This window comes from Drosophila melanogaster, chromosome 2R (assembly GCF_000001215.4).
Source record: "Drosophila melanogaster chromosome 2R".
In the NCBI taxonomy this organism is placed as follows: domain Eukaryota; kingdom Metazoa; phylum Arthropoda; class Insecta; order Diptera; family Drosophilidae; genus Drosophila; species Drosophila melanogaster.
In genome coordinates, this window is record NT_033778.4 from 20587338 (window position 1) to 20606861 (window position 19524).

The window sequence follows — 19524 nt, forward strand, 5'->3', positions numbered from 1 at the left end:
TACTCATAAGTCCCTTGTAACATAAGTGATGTTGAAAATATAAATATATTTCATTCAGCGGTATGGTGAGAATATGTGCCTTTTACATTACAATGTCAAACAAAATGAATAAATACCACCGAACAGTATTTTTAAGAATAAGTGTTAAACCACCGTTTTCAACCATCATATATCGATAGTCCAGGTATCGATGACAGGGTGATACGCCATTTTCCAATTCCTCTCTAACTTTTGTGCATTTTAACTCAGCTCTAGTGTGTTTGTGCTATACATATTTTGAATAATATTTTACCAGCCAGTGTTTAGTGGCGGACAAAATCGTGTTGAATACCAATTGAAAGTTAAGTGATTAAGTTCGGTGGCATCAAAGTCTTCGTAGCTGAAGGAAAACAAAGGCATCCCGATAGGTGAGTTTTTCTTCTACAGTTTTTTTTTATCTTTTGCCTGGGGAAACGCGAATGAAAAGCGAATTTGCGAGGCAAATAAACCAGGCTAAAAGCAATGTGTGTGTGTGTTGTGTGGTCTTGTGTTTTCCTGAATACATTTCTAAGAAAAAGATTCGCCAATACATGCCGATTTTTTATAGCAATATAGTGTGATTTTTAACTACACCCCCAAAATCGTTCTTTTGGCTTCGGCGCTTGAGTTTTACAGTTTTTCTTCCTTTCATTTTATTACAACCACCAGGGCACACAGAAATATTCCTAGCTCTCTCTCGCTCTGCCGCCCTGTTCTCTCTGCCTCTCTCGCTTGCTCGCACGCATGCCGGCTTTTACTTAAAGTACAGAGTCGCATAGTTGTTGTTTTTATAATTGGCCCATCGCTTTAGTCGCTTGTTTTGTTTTTCACATTTGCTGTTTTTTCTTTTCTTTTCGTTTCGTTGCTTCCCTTTTTCTTTTATCTCCACGCGGTTACACCGGTGCATAAATTTCATTATAATTCGCTGAGATAAAATCAAAACAAAATAGTTTCGTTGTTCCGAAAGCAAAACTCCCACGCTACAAGACGAGTTCAACGCTCGTTGGCTTTTTACAAATAAGGAAAAGGCCTAACCTATATTTTATTCATAGTTTTTAGCATCAATCGATGAGGTACGTAGAAAACGGAGAGGCAGAGGAAATGGCGAAGAGAGGCTAATGAGAGAGAAAAATACAAATGGAAGCTAACTGTTGTTGTTTCGCTTGTTGGTTGGGTGCAGCTTATTACCACCTACTTGCCTCCCCCCTCTCTTCATTGCTCCTCTTCTTTTCTCTTTGCCCCCCTCCCCCTCATTAACCCATTGGCATTTGCAGCTTTTTAACAACAGCTCTCTTCTTCTTCCGTCTGCAAATCTTCTCAGCAATTCTGCAACTTTTGCTTTTCGTTCTTTGGCGATTGTGACGAATCTCCTTTGTCTCTGTTTAGATTTCCAGTTTTGCGAAAAAATTCGCTTTTATTTGCCTTTTTTGGCCGAGGTATTTTTCGTTTGTTTCTAGCGTTTATTTCGAGTGAAGCAATTCCAAAGATATTTCGCGGCTATTTGCACGCGTTCGTTGACATTGAACTGAATTCTCACGTAAATGTGTTGAGTTCCAAATTGGTCAGCAAACAAATTGTAAATAGTATTGCTTAAAAATTTAAATATATATTATATTAACAAATCAATAGGCATGACTTGTTGAAAATCTCAGTTGTTTGCTCAATTCTTTTTACAAAATTTCTATGACACCAAATTTGACTTGTAAGATATTTCAGAGACACACCTAAATAGTTCGTTTTGTTTATTCTCTTGGTATTTGTTGCTCCATGGAACTAAAGAGTCAGTCACCTATACTATTCTACCCGCAGATTTCTGGCACTTTCAAATTAACAAGTTAACATATTAAAATCATGTTCATATTGTTTGTTAGTTTTAACACACAGTAAAAAAAAGAATAAATTATAAGAATAATATATGCAATAATTATAGTTAAATACCATGTTTAAAAAACTTTGCTTCTCATAAGTTTTTTGCACATAAGGAAAAGTATCTTTCAGTCATTACATTCTGCAGTAAAATGTTTGAAAATATGGTCATAATTTATGCTCATTTTTCAAGCGTAATTAAGTTGGTGAATAAGTTAACGTCTTTAACTTCTATAGTTTTTTTCCTGCAGTTGGTAAGGTTGCTTCTTTAACAAATACGCAAGTATACAGAGCGATTAAAATTTCGTATTGCTTCACAATTTAAAAATAGTTTTACACACTCGAAAATTATTGTAATTTTTATTACTCTATGTTCCACGATATATTCTTTGCAGCTGATTTATCGAGGTTTGCAATTTGTCATCGTTAAATAAAGAACATGACAAGTAAGTATCGCTAAATTTTTGTTAAATTCAAGATGCGAAGAAATCAAATATTTAAATGTAATATTTATTATTCATGTGTATTGGCCTAAATTCGCTGCTATAGTGTAAATACATATGTATATATATCTCGCATTTCATATTGTCATTGGTAGCTTTGCGCTGCAGAATAAAAAATGTATGTTGCTTGCCATGTTTTCAATGCAATCATCGCAGCATGGGCAAACGAAATAAATAACAAAAAATATATATATTATTGTGAAGTTGCAATTGTATAGTAATTGGTTGTCGGATGTAGGTCGCTTTGATGTTGCTGATTTCCCACATGAATCTCTTTCCTGTTACAAATAAGTGCCACAAACATCTCGCTTATGTTGCGCTGCCCGCATATATACAAAGGTGAATTCCTAGAAACTATCATCTGTTTATATGGGTTAACTCTGCTATGCTGGTTGGTTACCCAGAGAAATGTGTATTTTTTTAGCTCACAAGTGGCCATTCCTTCCATTCGCTGGTAAAATCTTCTACCGCCTCAATCGAAATTTGCAAAACATGTTCCACTCGATGATTTTCGATGGCTTTTGTCTCAAATGACAGACGAAAAAATGCTGCTGAAAAGAAGAAGCACAAATATTTTTATGCAAATCACTGAAAGAAATAAAAACGATGGAAAAAATTGCCTTAAACACGTTTTGTGTTCAAGCGAGTTTTATTGATTTTCAAACCTTGACGGGGTTCGGTTATTGCTATTGCTGCCGGGCAATTCTTATATTTCCAATTAATTAGCCAAGGATGGATTGGATTGTCGAGAGATGCAGTTGACAAACGCAGAAGTAGATAAAGCCAAAGCAATAAGGGAAATAATGAAGAATGGAGTTGTGGGGGAAGGGGCTACGAGAATTGGAGTGGGAAGACTGGAAAGTACTTTTCAATCGAAGCCTTTTAATAATGCAACAACTTCAGGGGTTGCCTAGCCCGATTGTGAAAAGGGTGGGGAGTGCACTGAAAAATATTTTCCTTTTTTTCTCTCAGAAATCACATGAGTTGAGAAATGTAAAAGTTGTGTATGCATTGATTACGTTGTACTAATGATTTGCTGATTCATATGGGTTTTTATTTATGGTTTTTGTCTTGTCTTGATTGATAAGTCACTAAGTTTTTCTCTTTGTGCACCACCCAAAGAAAAGTCGAACTATAGCAATCAGACTGTGGAAGTTGGTCGAGAAACATAAATGGACGACTGAAGAGAGAAGCCAGCCGAGCAGGACAGAGCGGACTAGAATAGAATACCACGGGATAGACTCGCCTGGCGGAGCAGCAACCACTACATGGCACACGCCATAAGCACATTAGTTATTAGCGCAGGGACCAGCTGAACTCCCTACCCCTCACCCCCGCCTGCCTGCGATTTGTGGGGGTCACACGCGATGTGAAGTGGGGGGAAAGGTGGGTGGGTGGGTGGTTGGCTTCAGTTCAGTTGAGTTGAGTCGGGCTGCTCGCTAAGCACGCTGACATGTCCATAAAAGCCTTGAAGTGGACAGGCCACAAAGCACAAACAGGACACACACACACACACACACGCAGCGCGGGGGTGATGAGAATTGTCAATTGTATGCATTTCCGCCCGTGGTGCCCAACTTTCGTGGCCATATCCTCAACCTGATTCCTTCCTGTGTTTCGGTTTTTTTCCCCTTTTCCCTCCTTTTTTTTTCCTTTTTGGTTAGACATGACGTCCATTAGCTGTTTTTCCGCTAAATTATAGAGTTGAAACGCATACACCCAACGCCCAATTACGCTGGCAAAATGCACGGCAGGATGTGGGAGGAGAAAGGACGGCTTTAGGCGTGAACACACACACACACTCACACTCACATGTGTGGAGCGATACAAACGTGACTTGAATTCCTTCAAATTAAATATTACCAATCATATACTTATATTGACTGCTTGTTTCAATCTATTTTAAAACATGTTGTTTCTGCAAAGGGCGGGACAAGACAGTCAACAAAACTAAGAAAATGGCTTACAACATTGGAAAATTGCTTTGTTACACTTTAATTCATATACGCCGAATGACGCAAAATGTTAAATGCTTTTTCGGGATCTGATCATTTTAGAAAATTTATCCCATAAAACTGTTTTATTTTGATAAATGTCGCGATAAATGACACGCTAGAACAACGTCCTTTAAGTTTATTGAATTTCACACACCTGTAAAACGCACACGTGTCATTTTGATTAGCATTTCATAATGCAATTTAGAAAATAATTATAATAATTATTATTGTTCCAACTAAAAGAGCTTCACATTCACAAGGCTTCAGCTGTTTTTTGGGCTATTTGCATACAGCTTTCACTTAGCTGAAATTAACCTTTTCTCGGCTTTTGTTTTTTGCATTTTGCTGGGTAGCCACAAACCGCGTTTTCATGTGGCTTGCCACGTCCCGCTGGACATAAACTCTCCAGCGGTTCCCCTTTTGCCTTTATTGCCATTGTTGTTGCTGTCTTTGCGTTTTTGTGGTCAGAAAGCCCACCTGCGTATTAGTGTATTGGCCCGAGGGGGGATATATGTATGTACAAAAAAAAAAAAAGAAAAAAAGGGGGAGAGAGGGGTGTTACAAAAGTTCCAAGCACTCACCTGGCCGAGCAACTTAAATTATTGTCGTTTATTGTTGCTGTTGGGTGGCATTTTGGGGGTGGTCGCAAGCGAAGAAGAGGGTGGCTTGTGGGCTGGTTGGCTGGCTGGACGCGTGTGCGCTGTCAAAAGCTATTTGAACAGGATGTGGACAGCAATCAAATGATTTTCACATAATTGTGTACCTGTCATTTATGTCACTTTCAGGAATGCGAGCAGCCTGCTAACTTTCTCCGGCCAGCTCCTACCGTTCGTTTTGCTCCTGGGAAGCTGTTAGGTGGCAAATTTGTGGCTGGAAAAGTTCTTCTATCGCTCGTCTAACCAACACACACACACACACACACACACACACTCACGCAAACTGCAATCAGAAGGTGCTGATAAAAACGGAAGCAATCTTCGGTCCTTTTCGATTTTTAAATTGCTATTCCGCTCCTGAGGGTTTCCAATTGTTAATGGTGCGGTCCAAGTAGTGCTCTGTCGCAGGAATTACCCTATAATTAGTTTGCCAACCCGTTGGGAACGGCTGTTAATACTCCCAGTGCTTCATTAGTTATTACTTTGGCTGGCCCCGTTCTTTATGTGGCACATGTGCCGTGGGTTGGGTAGGTTCATCTTGAAAGGACTGGAGTTTTGAAATTATTGCAATTTGCCTGAATAATCCATGTCCATGCGATGCACATGCAAAGCAGAAGTAGCCTTGATGCATTGAAGGCACCGTCTAATGCCACGTCATCGTGGGCCGCCCCCTTAATGATATTTGTCCAGGTCAGCGCAATTTGTTGCATTTCACAGGCATTTAGTTCGAGGGACTGGACCGGACCGAAACGTATATGGCGATTGCTCTATCAATAGTTAAACGATTTGCTATCTTAGACAAACGGGTTCCGCCTCTTATTGCCTCAACTTCGCCAGCCCTCCCACTCCGCCGAGGATCCGTTTATTTAGCCCTTAAAATATGCATAATGTGAAAACATCAGCTGAAGTTCCCTAGCAAAAGGCATATATGTACCTGCAAGAAACTGCAGTCCCCTTGCGCCATTTAAAAGCCCTGGTTATTAGACTAATGTCGAACTTAAAATCCAATACCCAGTCCTCCCACACACACACATGCATAGAAAATTACTATACAATTTGTGGGACTACTATATGATATAGTATGTATAAATACCTTGCGGTTGGAGGAGGAGGAGGAGGAGGACCCAATTTTATATAATGAATCCATATCTCACATATGTAGAGTTCCAATAGAAAACTGCACTTTCCTTCCATGATAGCAATATTTTGTATCCGTATATAGGGTATTCGCCCCCATTTCGTACATAGGAACTTATCTATTCTATGGTCAGTGTAGTGCTTCTGTTATGGTCAGTCCAGTACAATTATCCTGGTTGCCTAGCATCCGGTGTCCAAAAGCAGTAACTTCCCCTGTTTTCGGTATTGTCACTTGATTTGTACGATTTCTATTGGCCGACGATTTCCGCTGTCTATATACCGATCCTATAGCTTCCGATTGGTCAGCCCTTAGGCATTAAATAGTTGGCTTTTCCGGTATAAATAGCCCCGGTTCTGGTAAATCGAGTTCATTAGTTTTCGTACAGGACTCTCGGGCGGTGCTAACTGCACTGGCTCTATTCATTTGATTGGATCCTCAGATCCATGGTTTTATAGAGCTATACAAAAAAAATCAAGTCTGTGAATGTGAGAAGCAGATCTACAAGATCTTTGCCAAAAATAATAATATTAGTGAAACCTTGTGATATTTTTACAAACAAAAAAAGGTAACTTGGTGACAATAGGCACTATTCATACTTAAACAGTGCAGCAATTTCTCATTTCAATACTGATTGTCACTTGGAAATCAATATTCCTGGTAGAATTCTGTTCAATCCAATGGCCAAATGCTTTCAATTAGGATTGCATCACCATCCAAAGGCCTGATCAACTTCGATTTGAAGGTGGCTACCACTTCTTTAAGATCTTCCCACTCACACTTCAAATAATGTACTACTACACCACCTGTACTTCAAGTCGAGTCAAATTTTGAGCCCTCGAAAAATTCATTTAATCTGCCGAAGCTGCTGTTTGCTCATTGTTATTTCGAAAAGATTTTTGACAACTTAACAGCAGCTTGGACAATTGGCGTTTTGACATGTGAAACCACAATGAAATGAACCGACGTTTGAACTAATTTCGACTCAACGAAGTGTGAATACTCTGCATTCAGACTCTTTACTTTTAAGAATGACCAACAAATATTTCTTTTGATACTTGATATGATACAAATTGCCATTTCCACTTAAATCAATAGGTATTTGTGCAAAAGCCGAGATACTCAGTTTTAGGGAATATATAGAAATAAAAAAAACCTCAGGTCCCTGGAAATAATGAGGGATTTCAACTTATTGCCGTGGGCGTTCCGCACAAAGGCCAACAATTGTTGTATCCAACTGTAACCCACTGCCCCGAGAGCTCCCTTTCTATAAATTTATAATTTTTCGTTACAATTTGTATTGTTGCTGCTATGCATGTTGGCTTGCTCAATTATGCCAGCATATATACATATATCATACATATGCAGTGCTACACAAGAATATTTTTTATAGAAATACTATATATAGGGGGTTTCGTTGGAGCGTTGGCTGTCTGGCATTTCCGCTTACTGGGCTTTTAGGGGCCTGTAGTGCGGCACAGGGCGTATACTTGATGATTGATGCCTCCCAAATTGGAAGTGCAACGCGCGCGGGCCACCGAGATGAATTGCAGCCAAGTGCAGCTGCGGCACGAACCAGATCGAATAGGCACAGAGCTTAGCTCTGAAATGGAAACTGAATTAAATTGTTATTCAATTGCGGTGGGCAAAAAAAAAAAATAACGAAAAAAAACGACAACAAACCTGCGACTCACCTCATGCCTTCTCTGAATCTGTTCATCAGTGATGCCAGGTCTTCAAAAGGCCATTATTAATACGCCAGTTTGAAAGATATAGCAATTGTATCATAGATATTCCGCAGATTGGCTTAAACAATTAGCTTGTAGTTTCTTATGTAAACTTTCTAGCCAGCCAAATCATCTAGTAGCTAAGCTGACAACTCTGTTCGGCCCACAGCGATTTACAGATGCCGAGAGTTGTTGACTCGAGGCAGTGGCAGTTCGATTTTATGTGTCAGTTGAACCGAAACTGGCCAAAGATCAACATAGTTGGCTAAACAATTGCGAGATTAATCGAATTCCGAATTCCGCCTTTCCAATTGCAGAGAGACTGAGAATGAAGCGTGAAATGAACGATGAAGGGGAGGGACCACAGGACCAGAAGCGCAATCGCCGCAACGAGGAGACCGTTCGCATACTGATTCCGAGCAGTGTAAGTTAATTACAACTAAGTTAATATAAGTGTAATGCCCAATGGCCATCATTAACGAACTGCAAAATATTATCTATCTTTTATAATTCAACAGATTGCTGGGGCTGTCATTGGCAAAGGAGGACAGCACATTCAGAAGATGAGGACTCAGGTACTATAATAGACATATGAACATGACATAGTCAGCTCAAAAAAAAAAGATAGACAAACAAACCGCATAATTCACTATTGAAGCGTCTAGTATTATTTACAATTATGTTTTATTTGTTGCACCACAACTTAGAAACTTACAAGCGAAAATAATCAAATCGAATCCATGTCCCCAGTGAATCCCGAAAGCGTCTGCCTCTGTCATTGTGTGCCTCTCTAGCGAACTCTGTCTCCCTCTCTCTGTTCACCTCTTTCTCAATTCTCTCGCCTTGTCTCTGGCAGCCGTCCAATTCTCCAGCTCGAGTTTAAGCTGGGAAATTCCAAAAAAAAAAAAAAACAACAAAAAAACGTAAAGAAAACCAACACCGAATCCAAAAAGAGAACCCTGTCTTGTGTGTCTCGGTATGGTCCCTGAAATTTCCCTTCTCTACTGCTCACTCTCACTTCCCCACTATATATCTCTCTCTCTCTCGATCGATCGATCTCTATGTAGGCGGCGGTCCTGGAGAAACCCAAATCCAAGTCGAAAACCAACACGCTTCTCACTAACTCGGGTCCTTGCACTCGGCTAACGCTCTTTCTCTCATGCTATCTCTTACTTTCTCTGTTTGGCTACCACCGTATTTCGCAAATCTCTGTTTCTCTTTATTTATCGTTTCGTTACTGAAAGCAAAAGAAACATTTGAAATTTGCTACAATTGTAGGGGAATTTAATCCATGATGCTTGGATGCAATATGTAATATATACTAAAGGCGCTTTATTTAATCAAAACCTGGACAAAAATTCGGTTTTTTGTATAACTCAATAAGAAAAGAACATGAAAATAAAACGATAAATTTACACCGCTAATTAACCTTTTAACTAAATGAACAATTTTCTCTCTCTCTCTTCTCTCTCTCTCTCTATTCTTGCGTACACCCCATATGTAACCAACAAATCGACTTTGATTTCGATTTCGATTTGAACAAACCAATATATATATAAATATATATATATATACCAAACTGTCGTCGGTTCGCACGTCCAACAAATATCTTCAACCGCTCATCTGAATCGAATCAAATTGAACCGAACCGAACCGAACTTTATCGATCGAATCGAACCTCCAACTACCAACCAATCAAACGCCCGCCCGCCCGCACCATCACTCTGCACCGCTGGTCCATGGTCTCTGGTCTATATGTCCCACCCGGGTACTGGGGTAACCTCGGATCTATATCTGTATCCGTATCTGAACCCGAATTTGAATCTGAAACTGGCCCGGCCCGATGTCGAAACCCGAATCGAATTGAAAATCGAATTGCACCCCCTGTTGCCGTGCACATTATGCTACAAAATCTGGCTACAAACGCCTATATATATCTATCTATATATATATATTCTAATATCTGTATATATACGCGTGCGAATCCCCATTTCCATGTGCCATGTGGGTTTGTATCTGTGTGGGTGACCTTCCCCCCTCCCTATGTGAAATGCCTTTTTATATATATATGAAAATGAAAACGGCGAAACAATCAACCGATATACGATTACTTATACCAAATCGCCCGTCCATCGACCAACCGCCCGCCTATCTGATTGCCCGCCCGCCCGTCCATCGACCGAAACCGAAACCGAAACCGATACTGAACGTTCGAACGCCCGCCCGCCCATCAATCGCCCGCCCGCCTGCCTGACCGTACGCCCGCCCGCCCGTGTCTCCAAATATGTGTGAATAATGTGGGGCGCAGTATAAAGCCACTGTGTCTGTCGACGATTCCCAAGGCCCCGAACGGTAAACCACAAAAAAACTTTAACCTTTTACCAATTACTAGATTATAATCGCATCTCTTCAATGCATATCCTATACTCGTATATTGTGTGGAACCCCAAAAGCACCGAGCCGAGTGGTACTCGTGTTTCGTGCTTAAATATAGCCTTAGCCCATCTATAGATCTCTCTGTATGTCCTGTATGCGCTAGCTGTACCCATTTATAAATAAGTACATGAACATTGTGATGTGTCCTTCCCCACAACCCGAAAGCAAAAAAAAAAAAAAAAGAATGTAAAACGAAAAGTATATCAGGCACTAGGTGTCCCGATCCGTATTTGTAGTAGTATTGCAACCAAGCTTGCCGCAATCTAACTAGCTCCGTCTCTTGATCTCGCTCTCCGGCTAATCCTAATCCTAATCGCATACTAATCCGCAAACGCACCTCAAGTACCCCGATTAACTATCCATCCCAAAATGCACGGCCTATGGTTATTTTCACCGAAATCGGAATTAAGCCCAGAGCCAAGGGCCAATCCATCCGCTGGCCTGAGATCATCCATTTGTCCATATCGAAAAATCCCAGCAAGCGTCTTGTGTGTCCTTGTGTGGTATTGTTGTACATGGCAATAGGGACAGAATCTCACTTGCTCGCTCGCCCTCTTGTTCTCTCTCTCTATCTCACCGAATCTCTCTGCCAAAGTTTGTTCCATGGACCCCAAAAATAAACCAGAAAGAAATAAAAAGAACACAATGTCTAGACCTTAAATAATTTTCAATTAATGTTCTACTCTAATATGCGTTTCCCCTCACTTCTTTCTCTTTTTTCGCCAACACTCACTATAAAAAAAAACAATTTCTATGCACGTTTAATCGCTCGAACAGAACCATCCAAATATCGGCGGATATAGAGTCCACATTGGAGATTATCACCGAAATGCTGAAATACTTTGAGGAGGTAAGCCAACATTGCCATTGCATCTGTGCTCCAGATTGATAACGCATCCCTTATATATTCGTTCTTTCAACAGCGCGACGAGGACTTTGATGTGCGTCTACTTATACACCAGAGCTTGGCCGGCTGCGTCATTGGCAAAGGTGGACAAAAGATCAAGGAGATCCGCGATGTGAGTAACCTTGATTTCATCAAGTGTATTAGATTACATAGAATTGGGTTTTTAAGACCTCTATCATGGTAATAAGTTTATATGAGTATATATTATTAGCTACGGTTGTATTTTATTGTTGTTTTCACATAGAATGGCTTTATAATTATAATGTTACAATTTTATATCGATCGTGTAATTTTCATACGAGCCAATTATTACATTGCGTTCCGAGCAGAACTTTGTTGTGGGAAAACGACAGCCAATGGACAGACAACGGACATACGACTATTACACGACCTGTCACATATTGATGTCCCCGATCCCAAGGCTCTTGCTGATTACATATTTAGCTCAAGTATTTCCGCTATTTCTGATGTAATTCCCAGTTGTGCCTTCGCATGTGCGGCGTTCACACGGCTCTACACTATACTATCCATGCCATATAATGCCAGTGTCCTGCGGTCGGTCAACTGACATAGCCAGCCAGCCATGACAAATGAAGGCTAACTTAATTGGGCCTATTACGAGCGAATAGTGGAAACGAGAGGCGTAGGACATACATACATGCGAAGGAGGGAGTATAGCAGGTCAGGACGTGAGGAAGCCCGCATTGTTAGTGGGAATTTGTGACATGTTTTTGACGATCCCGAACGTTTGCGGCGGCAGTCACGTGAAGCCGAAACCCGTCAACATAACTTTGCGCTTGGTTAAATCGAAAACTTTATGCGAGTTATGCTGCTGCGCCGTGGCCTGGCCTCCTATAGATCCTCCGTTCTCCGACCGCACAGGTCCTTGCACCGTGGCAACGACAGTAGAATGCATTTCCATCAATGAGCGTTTGGAATGGCGTTCAGTTGGGGAATCTGTTGCTGACGTCTGTGCCAAGGCTTTCATAACGCACTTGTCACTTTGGCAGCCGGCTCTTCACTGGCAAATTCCAAAGGGCAGGTGGGTTGTGAAAATGCTTCCCGGACACGCCAAACGCTTTTCAATTGCGCAATTCGCAATGTGAGAGGCTGGCTGCTGTGGCATTGGGATGATTGGGGTCGATTCCGAAGTGTGGGCTGCGATGGTGTGAATCAATTGGCGAACTCTCGCCTTTTCTCGCACCTGCATGGGCGCTTTTTTGTTTTTTTTTTTTTACCATCCGCAATTTGGCTTGGCTCATTAATTAGCGACGAGAGGGGCTGGGGTGCATTTTAATTGGAACGCTGTCCTGCCCAAGCCGCCTTGGATTAAAAGTGCCTTCTACTTTCTGTTAAGTTCTTTTCCGTTCTGCTCTTGCATATTCATATTTTTGCGCTGCTGCGCTGTTTTCTATGGAGGTCAACAAGTCCGCGGCGGCAAACAAAAAGCTTACGTCTTATTCGTGTATTCCTACAGCATCATCATGGCCTCCTTTCTGTTCTGTTGCTTAAGTTGCTGTGTATTGTTATTATGAATTTCTTAGATGAGACTCGCGGCTCCTTCGCAGCAGCATCCTTGCAGCTGCCGTCTGCCGCTTTGATGGTCACAGCAGATGATCAGAATGGGAAGAATCCTTAGTTTGTGCTAGCATGTGTTTGCCTGTTTTCTCTGCATTTTTACCTTCTTTTCCTTTTTTTTTTTTTTTTTTTTTTTTTTTTTTTTTTTTTTTTTTTTTTTTTTTTTTTTTTTTGAATATGGTCCCCTTTCGTTTGCGTCTTGGCTGAGAAAAGGAAGTCGTCCTACTTAGCAATGGTCACAACTGGCCCTGCAAGCAGCTGTTTCCTTTCCATTTGGCCTTATCCTTCTGCCGTTTCCCGCTCCCGCGAGTTTCTGACAAAGCCGGTTTTCCTGTGCTCATCTCTGCGCTTTGGGGTTATCATAATTACTTCCCCAGGTTGGGTTCTCCATCCTACCTACATCTATCAAGTTGAACTGCAGCTTAGCTGCCTTAGATTAGATTATTTTTAAAACATATTCCCCCGAATCTCGGTATCCAGAATTGTCGCATTCCTTGGGACATGTGTTGCGGATACATGGACCCCATATATTTATAGGCTCACACGGTTCATAGACAACTGTTTCGTGTTTCATGTTGTAGCTGCCCATTAAAATGTTGTCCTGTGCCAAGGAGGCAGGAGAGGAGGCATCTGTCAGGGTCTCACAATAATGAGCGACAGCTGCTTCAACTTCGACTCCACCAGGCATGCTGATCCTGCAGCCGTCGTCATCCATTGTGCATGGATGGATGTGTGTGTGTGTGCGTAAATCCGAAATGCCCTAAAATGCATTTGAGGAGGATTGAGCGTGCCATTGGCTTTTGTTCCAGCCCGCTTGCCTGCTTTGCCGTCTGGTTGCCTGCGGCTTACATTTGTTGCTTGCTGTTCGTCTTAATGAATGCCAAACAGGTGCTACCTACACACGCATAACATACCACTCGGCACTGGGATACAGGGTGCTTCATTTCTATTCGATCTGAATGTATTACTGTAGAACCAATATATAATGTTTTGCTATCAATGTTATTTGCGCTTAGTATTCGATGATTCTTGCCTTTCACGTTCTTTGTTGGCGCCTAAAAATGCTACTAAATTGGAGCTCTAAATTCCAGCCCCGTTTCTCTGCAATTTAATTTTGAAAGTTAATGACATTAAATGCGAGTGCCGAGCACAACCTTGTATAGCTTTCAGAAAATGGTAAGAAAGAAGGGGGCACCCTTTTCGTAGGCATTCCTTGAATTGCGGCAGCTGAAGCGAACGACGAGTCCTGCGCCAGCGACATCTGGTTTCCTGATAGTTTTTCGTTTTATTTTTCTTCTTTTTTTTGGCAGCCAGCGCGATTTGTCGCTTGGGTTTGAGTTGGCTCTGGGCTCCCTTTGATCATTTGATTAATAAGTTCCTAGAGGGAACTTTTTCTTCAGTGGGGCAAACGGAGAGCGGCGGCAGTGGAATTTCGTCAATATCCGGTTCCTTTTTCGCTGCGCTGTGCTCGGCATCAAATTAGTAGTTTGATGCTTCCTTCCGACTCGTTTGCCGCATCCTTGACTGCTCAACATTCTCCCGATGGTTTTGTGTACCCTAACACCAACAGAAATATGCAGTAGCTACAATACTACTGTGTTAGCATTCACATAGATATGCATATATGAAAAACAAAGTACAAGTAGAAGATCTAGATTTTGTTGCCAAGAATTTGGCTTAAAGTTTAAACGTACACCACGTGAATATGTAACTTATATATCCATATCCTTACGGTGAGCGTGGTGCTTCAAATACGTTCGTTTCCTCTTTTGGTTTGCTTGTATTTCCGTGTGTGCATAAGAACGTAAAAGTTTTTTAATTGCAGTTGTCGTAAGTGAATTTTGATTGCCATTAGCAGTCCTTCTTTGCGAAAGACGGCGCTCCCCATCTTCATGCTCTTTCTGCTGGCAGCTCTTAAGCGCATTACTAAGCCAGCTGAAATCCTTTAATGGAAGACTATCCTATCCCGTATATATGTAGTGAATGCTGCACATATGATTCGATGGATGCCACTTCTATCATTTCTGTTCTTGCTTATCAATTGTAGGCGATTTGTTGTTTTCCCTTATTTCCACTCGAAAACTTGCCAATATACACATATGTACATAGTTATGGCGTGTTGTTGGATTATGCTCATAACATTGGCTTTCGTTTTTATTTATTTTTTTTCCCCATCTGCGCATGCGTTTTGAAAAAAAAATAAACTTTCTATGCCGCAACGGAGGGTGTTATAGTTTTTTATGAGCTGTTTGTACAGCAATAAAGTTGCGAATTTAGTTGGGCAAGAAATTTGACACGATAGTCTATTCTTTCTATAAGTGTCCTCCTAATTATTATCCTTGTATTGAAACTTTTCGATGTGAGAGAGATAAAAAGCAAGATATAGTTTTCACTATCAAGAGTATGCAAACTTCGAGTTGTTGAAGATGTTATCCTTTCAATTTTTATTCCTTTTTATATATGTATTTTTTTTGAATTGAGAGCTGAATACACCGGTTCCGTTTCGTTGCCAGCGGGAGCTGAGAAGCAGCTGTCCCAGCAGCCTGCGTTTCCTTTTTGGCCTGCCGTGACACACACACAACAACAACAGCAGCAAATGCCGTAGCCGCAGGACGAAGGGAAGAAGCAGAGCGACCTCTGCCGCAGTCGCTGCTTCTGCTCGGTATGTGTGTGTGTGTGTGCGTGTATTCCCGTGTACATATTCCTTTCTGCCTTTCATGACAGTGTGTGAACTCGGTGTCTGTGTGTGCGAGTGTTTTCATTTTTTTTTTCTCTGCCTGCGTCTTCTTCTCCTTACATGGCAACTGGCAATCGTTGAACCCAATTAGTTCGACATTGGCGCTGGTCGGGAACGGTCCTCGTGCTCCTGCTTCTGCTCCTGTTCCTGTGCCAGCTCTCGCAGAGTCCTTAAACTCGCGAAATATAGAAAAAAAAAACTAAGCCAAAGTAAATAAAATATGTGCGCGCTAAAAGTGAACATTTTAAAAGGTATACAACAAAGTGTAATTTTAATATCAAGTGTTATAAACAATACAGGAAAGCTATAAAACAAACTGGTGAAATAAAACTAACACTTAGTGTGTGCCCCCCGCTCAATGGCATTTAGTAAAGTTCTATACATAATCAACTATTTAGACCAGTGGCGCCACCAAACGACAGTTTGTGGAAACTTTTGTGGCCCCCCGTTGGGCGCCAAAAATATTAAATTTAGTGCATGGTTATGTGTTGGAGTTAGCTTGCTTCTTTTTATAGCTGAGAGCCATTAGTTTAGCTTTTTACATTATATTAGCATTTCATGCGAAGTCCAAAAGTATGCTATATTTCGTGATCCACACGCACACAGCTATAAAGATAAAACAAGCAGAGCAGCAGATACAGTCCGTTGTCATGTTTAAATTTAATAATTTTTGATTCACTGAATGACCACTGACATGGAACATGGTCGTCCTGTGTGCTCATACACTACACTGTGTGACTCAACGCTATTCCCCTGGCCATTGAACAGGCCCCAATTGTGGGGCAAAAGGCTGCCGCTGGGTGCGGGGGGTATACTTCAGAATTTTGATGTCGCCATTGTTGTCTGGAGCACACGCAACGAGTTTTGTCGCCAGGGAGAGGGACACTAGGGGGAGCAACATGACGCAGCCTTTGGTCATTGCCACACCACACTCACAGCACGCAATGGGCTTAGGAATGATGCAATCATCAGACGCGCACAGGCACAAATAAAAATGGGAAACGCGGGCAGGCGACAGGGGACAATTACGAACTGTGGAAAGGGTCCAGAGGAAACGGGGGATTCGAAGCGGAAGCGGGCCTCCAAACTCATACACTCTTCACACACTCGGAAATCAGTGCGAGCCTCTTGTTCGTCCCCTCCTAAGTGGCTATCAAATTTCCCCATTTACACTTCCGCCGCAGACAGGGAAAAGGAAGGCAAGTCGAGGAGCTGGAGATGGAGAGATATCGGAGAGGATATCAAATATGTAGGGGGGGCAAGCACTTCCTGCCACTTTACATGCAGAGCAGAGCAAACAGCTGCCCCGAATCCTGAATCGCTGTGGCAGCGCAGGTAGAAAACTATGTATGTCCAACATCTGCCGCGTCGTTGCTTCATGCTGATTAGGAGCGATTGCCCGCTGTGCCAGGATGCAGGACACACACACACACACTTGTGAATAGTTTCGGGTCAGGACCCAGGGGCAATGTCATGGCCAAATTGATTTAGGTTCGGCCTTTACTGGACCTTGACCAGGATTTGCCGCGCTCAGTGTGTGTCCTTTTGTTCTAAATTCTGGGAAAATGTAATACCTAGCCATGGAATATGCAGTTTTTAAAATGGCAACGATGATACATTTTTGTTTCGTCGATTTTCTAGGAAAATATGACTAATACAGAAAAGTGCAAATAAAGAACAAGTGCTAGGTACCTGAAATTAATTATTTTAAAATCCTAAAATGCTAGCTATATCCTAGAATAGAATGGCATAGTTTTACTTAATATACTAATTTATTTCATTTTATTGCATTTTACAGCGCATCGGCTGCCGCTTTTTGAAGGTCTTCTCGAATGTGGCACCACAGAGCACAGATCGAGTGGTGCAGACCGTTGGCAAGCAGAGCCAGGTCATCGAAGCGGTTCGTGAGGTGATCACACTTACACGGGACACTCCCATCAAGGGGGCGATACATAACTATGATCCTATGAACTTTGACCGCGTATATGCCGATGAGTACGGTGGCTATGGCACTGGAAGTGGCAGTACCCGTCCAAGTCAGCGGGGAAACAATCGTAACGGAGGAGGCGCTGGAGGTGTTGCCGGCGGCGCAGCCGGTGGCAATGGTGGAGGATTCAATGCTGGCGGTGCACGCGGCAATGCTGGCGGACGTGGCGGAGCTGATCGCTTTGGCGGCGCCGCTGGTGGAGCTGTGGCCGGTGCTGGAATGGGGCAGCGCGACAATCCGTTCATTAATCCGTGGGCCAATGGCGGTGGCGGTGATGTAGATGGTTTTGGCAACAACGCTGGTGGTGCTGGTGGATTTGCCGGTAACAGCTTTGGCGGTGGCGCCGGTGGACCATTCGGAGGTGGTAGCTTTGGCAACAACGGTTTCGGAGGTGGACCCAGCGACTTTGGCGGAAATTCCGGAAACTTTGGACAGGCCCAGGGCACTAACAGTCTGCCAAGCCTTGGTAGCTTCAGCCAGAACCAGGGTGGCACTAGCAGCCTGCCCAGCTTGGGCAGCTTTGGTCAGAATCCAGGCGGACCCGGTGGATTGGGTAACGGACTGAGTGGCGGTGCTAATGGCGGCGTTGGAACCCTGGGTGGTGCTAATGGAGCCGGTGGCTTTAATGCTGTCGGTGGAGCTAACGGTGGGCCGAATGGCAGCCCAAATGCCGCGACAAATGTGCCTCAGGGTCATGATCCCAACAACAGCACACAGGTCACCATTCCAAAAGAGGTGGGCGCATATATTTTCATGATTTATAGAATTTAACTAATATAGTGTTCGTTGTGTTTCAGCTGGCTGGTGCCATCATTGGTAAGGGAGGTGGCCGCATCCGTCGCATCCGCAACGAGTCCAGTGCGTACATCACCATCGACGAGCCCCTGCCAAACTCGAACGATCGTATCATCACCATCTCGGGCACGCCGAAGCAAATACAAATGGCCCAGTATCTGCTGCAACAGAGGTTGGTGTCGCAATCTGAATAAGAAGTATGCACATCCTATCATTTGTCTAACCACCCATCCCCACAATAACACTCTAACACAAAAAAAAAAAAAAACGCGTGATTAATTTGGAAGGAAAGGTGTCTGCTGTGCGTCCCGGTCCCGAGTGTTAAAATATGTGCTTGATCGTAACTCCATCCAAACTCGATATTAACTAACCGATTGGTCCTCCTGGGAGTGCATTCCGTATGGAAGACTAGTGATTTTGTTGTTTGGTCTTTGGTAATAACAATAAATCCCTTGTCTTCTTACGGCGTGCATTTGTGCTCTTCATTCTATCGATGGTTAACCAATAAAACTAAACACGGCATTGGAAACTACCTAACTAAACGTGTCACAATTCATCCTTGTCCCAGCTCGCAAAAAAAAAAAAAATAATAATCATCCATCGTGTATAACTATTTCACCCAAAAACGAACTCCCCAGTACCCTCCCATCCCACTACATCCACATCCACATTCATTTAGCTGTATCTGCTGTTCATTAAAAAGTTCATTAATTATGTTTTCCTTTGGCTTGCTGCCATCCTGCCGCCAACTCTTTCCATTGCAGCGTACACGAGAATGGCAGGCGAAACATTTAAGTGGGCAAGGACTTGAACAGCTACAACAGCAATAGCAACACCATTCGACAAAACAACAAATTCAACAACTACAATAACCATCGAGAATTGCTGCGTTTCACGTTTAAATTTAAATGTACTAAAAGGAAGAACTGGCGAACGCCCAGGGCAAGAGAGCATCCTCCAAATACGAAAGAAATTTATGTATTTCTTCACTAAATTTAAGTGAATATTATACGCCCCAAATGGATAAGAAACTGGAACCGAGTTGCCCCAACCATCAGCGCCTGCATCCCCCCATTCATCCTCGTCGTCACCAGTTTGCAATTTGGGGGAAAGTCAACATTAAAACTCTGTATGATAAGAAGAATGAACAAATAAAGTAAACATAAACTTGATATACCCAGT

General features: G+C 42.3%; 1 protein-coding gene and 1 non-coding gene across 7 annotated transcripts; both read left to right on the top strand.

Annotated features, from left to right (window-relative positions):
* Window positions 1-213: 213 nt before the first annotated feature.
* Window positions 214-19517, top strand: HnRNP-K (Heterogeneous nuclear ribonucleoprotein K). Of its 6 annotated transcripts, NM_206184.2 has the most exons (10): window positions 214-407; window positions 2280-2330; window positions 8220-8326; window positions 8421-8477; window positions 10211-10254; window positions 11116-11188; window positions 11262-11357; window positions 17359-18282; window positions 18345-18514; window positions 19107-19517. In NM_206184.2, exons 2-10 carry the CDS (start codon window positions 2324-2326, stop codon window positions 19135-19137), a joined length of 1509 nt encoding a protein of 502 aa, NP_995906.1. In that variant the 5' UTR covers window positions 214-407; window positions 2280-2323; the 3' UTR covers window positions 19138-19517. The 6 variants fall into 6 exon arrangements, with proteins under 6 accessions (NP_995906.1, NP_001163216.1, NP_995907.1 ...); NM_001169745.2 differs by lacking the exon at window positions 2280-2330 and having other exon boundaries at window positions 18345-18539; NM_206185.2 differs by lacking the exon at window positions 2280-2330.
* mir-7 (mir-7 stem loop) lies at window positions 18730-18817 on the top strand. The gene has a single exon (NR_048184.1). It is a non-coding gene; the product is annotated as a mir-7 precursor RNA (primary transcript).
* Window positions 19518-19524: the final 7 nt, after the last annotated feature.